This window comes from Zonotrichia leucophrys, chromosome 2, assembly GCF_028769735.1.
Source record: "Zonotrichia leucophrys gambelii isolate GWCS_2022_RI chromosome 2, RI_Zleu_2.0, whole genome shotgun sequence".
Taxonomy (NCBI): domain Eukaryota; kingdom Metazoa; phylum Chordata; class Aves; order Passeriformes; family Passerellidae; genus Zonotrichia; species Zonotrichia leucophrys.
This window is the reverse complement of record NC_088171.1, coordinates 82,943,309-82,946,311: the sequence shown is the minus strand read 5'-3', so window position 1 is coordinate 82,946,311 and position 3,003 is coordinate 82,943,309. Positions and strand designations below refer to the sequence as shown.

Sequence of the window (3,003 nt, the reverse complement as noted above, 5' to 3'; positions counted from 1 at the left end):
TTCCAAGGCAGGGTTGGCCTGGATGATTTGGTCCTCCAGGGTGCCCTGGATGGAGTGGGACAGTGTCAGGGGGCTTCTCACAGTAAGATGCAGGGGATGGAGGGTTTAAATGGATGGGAGAACACAGTGAAGGTTTTAGCAGGTGGTCGTGTTGGTGGACAGGGATGTGTGTTGATGCCATGGGTGGATGGAGAGACAGTTGGTTGGATAGAGGTGGGACAGATGAATGGAAGCTTGGATAGATGGTTGGTTGGTTGGATTTTGGGGTGTTTAGTTCAGTAATTGTTTTGGTGGTTGATTGTGTCATTGGTTGGACAGACAGGCAGCAGAATGTTGCCACACCCAGGGTGTTATGCCCCACCTACTGCCCTTACCTTGCCCGGGGCCCCCGCCTCCTTCTTGCCACGGTCACCGATGGCAGCGATGACAGCGAAGTACTGGATGACCCTCTTGGTGTTCACAGTCTTCCCCGCCCCGGATTCTCCGCTGAAGGTAGCCAAGGAGAGCAATGGTTGGATACTGGTGCTGTGGTGCTGGGGGTGGGAACTCACTGGGGAGGGAGGGATGGATAATGGACCTCCACAGAGAAGTCCGTGTAGTGATAAAGGGTTGGCCAGTGGGCATGATTTCAAGAGGGAAGGGGAGGGGCTATGTGCCAGGTCGGGGGGGTCTTAGCTGTGAGCAGGATTAAGACAGTGTTTACAGATGGGATTACTCACGTGATGAGGATGGATTGGTTCTCCCGATCTGGTGGGATGAGAAGAAACATGAGGTTCTGAAGCTCATCTTGGCTCTGCCCTACATCTCCTGCTCCCCAAAAAGGATCAGGGAATGTGGTTATGGGGTCCCTGCAGAAGGTCCCTACCTGTTAGCATGTTCTGGTAGGCATTGTCAGAGATGGAGAAGATGTGGGGTGGAGCTTCACTCCGCTTCTTTCCCCGGTAGGCAGCCACCACCTCGGCATTGTAGACAGGCAACCACTTATAGGGGTTGACAGTCACACAGAAGAGCCCCGAATAGGTCTGGGAAAAGGAGCAGGTGGGTCAGAGTCAGAAGGTGCCACCCTACCAGGTGGTCCAAGAGGTCTGCAGAGTAACCTCTTGTGGCTAGGCAATATCTTGGGTTTAGATAACCCCTGTGGTCAGGAGATGGAACATCTTGGATATGGGGGACCAAAGAGGTCTGGAGAGAGGATGTCCCTGTTCTGGGTGGCCCATGTGATCTGAAGAAGGTGGTTTTAGTGTGGTTTTTAGTGATCCAAAGGATCGGGGATATCTTGGATCTGGGTGGCCCAAGGGGTGTAAAGAAGGATCAACGTAGTTACCGGTGGACCATGAGATCTGGAGAAGGAACATCTTGCACCTCTGTGGCCCAAGGGGTCTATAGAAGGGGCATCTGAGTTCTGGATAGGGTGTGTAAAACTTCATGAGCTCACAACTCACATAGATCATCCAAGACGCGTAGCGGTCCTTGAGGTTGTAAAGGACGGCGGGCTCATGGAGGAAAGTCAGCATGGCCATGTCCTCAATCTTGTCGAACTTGGGGGGGTTCTGCTGCATGATCTGGTCCTCCTTGACCGTCACTGTCTGCTCAAGGTAAGGAGGACCCCATGGAGCAGGAACACAGGGCAAGGAGTTGCCCCAGTTGCTCCCAAAGGGCTGGGAGCTGGGCATTTGAATGTTCACTTGAGAGCCAGAGGAGGTCTAGGTGTCCCTCAAGTGATAGAGAAGATGTTTTGGGGTCTGGCTGTCTCTGGGGTAATAGAGGAGGTTGGATGGGGTCTAACTGTCCAGTGGGTTCTGGGAAAGGTGGAGCAGGGTCTAGGTATTTCCTGTGTTCTAGAGAAGATGCTGTGGAATCTGAGCATCCAGTAGGTGCCAGAGAAGGCATGTTGGGGTCTAGATGTTTCTTGGGTTCTAGAGAAGGTGGGTTGGGTTCTTTGTGTCCCATGTGGAATATTCTGGTGTCCCAGGTGTAGCTGGGGTCCCCCCACCTTGCCATGTTCGGTCTCAGCAGTGATCTTGGAGCCCTCACGGCTGACAATGGTGGCCTTGACATATTCCTCCTTTTCATCAGGGACGAAGATGTCCTTCTTCAGGTCGAAGGGGCGGGTCTGGGCAGCCAGCCGTTCCTTCTCCGACTTGCGGAGGTAGGGGGCGGCCTCCCCAAATTCAGCCATCTCCACATCAGGCATGGTGGCGCTGGAGAGGGCTGGGTGGGGTAGGAAGGATCAGACCGTCCAAGTGCTGCCACTTCCTCCCAGTTGACCCCATTGCAGCTCTTTCTTTGGTGAACCCATCATTCCCTGTTCTTTTCCACATCTACCACTTCCTCCTGGTCAACCCAACTCCTTCATTCCTCCCCAGTGCTCCCAGTTCCTCTCCAATGCTCCCACCCCTCCCAGCTGGCCCATCCCAAGTCCATCCTCAGTGCTTCCATTATCTAGAGTTCCCTCTCAATGCTTCCAGTTCCTCTCCAGTGCTCCCAGTCAGCCCCATCCAAAGCCCATCCTTGGTGATCTCGTCTTCTCCCATTCTTCTCCAGTGCTCCCAGTTCCTTTACAGTGCTCCTAGTTCCTGCCAGTCCTCATCTCCATCCCAAGTTCCTTCTTGGAAGTACCAGTGACCTCCCTAGTGCTCCCTGTTCCTTGCAGTGCCTCACACTGCCTGCCCTTTATCCCACCCCAGTGCCTTCCAGTACCCCTGAGTACTCCTGCATCCCTCCCAGTCCTTTCCAGTTCCCTACAGACCCTCCCAGTATCATCCCAGACCCTCCCAGTCCCCCCCAGTCTCCCCAGACACCCCTCAGTTCCTTCCACTACTCAGCCCCACCTCTCTCTGTGGTCTCCGAGTCAGGGGGTGACAGTGCAGACTCAGGGCGGTTCCGGTCCTGCTCCGGGACACAACCACCCCCCCACAGTATGTCCCAGTATGTCCCAGTATATTTCAATATGTCCAATTACATCCCAGCATCCCTGCCCAGCCCTGCCAGTACTTCTCCAGT

At 54.4% G+C, this 3,003-nt stretch overlaps 1 protein-coding gene across 2 annotated transcripts in view; it reads right to left on the bottom strand.

Annotated features, from left to right (window-relative positions):
* The window catches only part of LOC135444221 (myosin-7), a 15,436-nt gene extending 13,242 nt beyond the window's left edge, over window positions 1–2,194 (bottom strand). For both annotated transcript variants that reach the window (XM_064705550.1, XM_064705551.1), the window contains exons 1-5: window positions 1,994–2,194; window positions 1,443–1,586; window positions 866–1,022; window positions 720–747; window positions 375–486 (exon numbers count right to left, since the gene is read on the bottom strand). In XM_064705550.1, coding sequence (XP_064561620.1) covers window positions 375–486; window positions 720–747; window positions 866–1,022; window positions 1,443–1,586; window positions 1,994–2,194 — 642 coding nt within the window. The remainder of the gene's footprint in view (window positions 1–374; window positions 487–719; window positions 748–865; window positions 1,023–1,442; window positions 1,587–1,993) is intronic.
* Window positions 2,195–3,003: the final 809 nt, after the last annotated feature.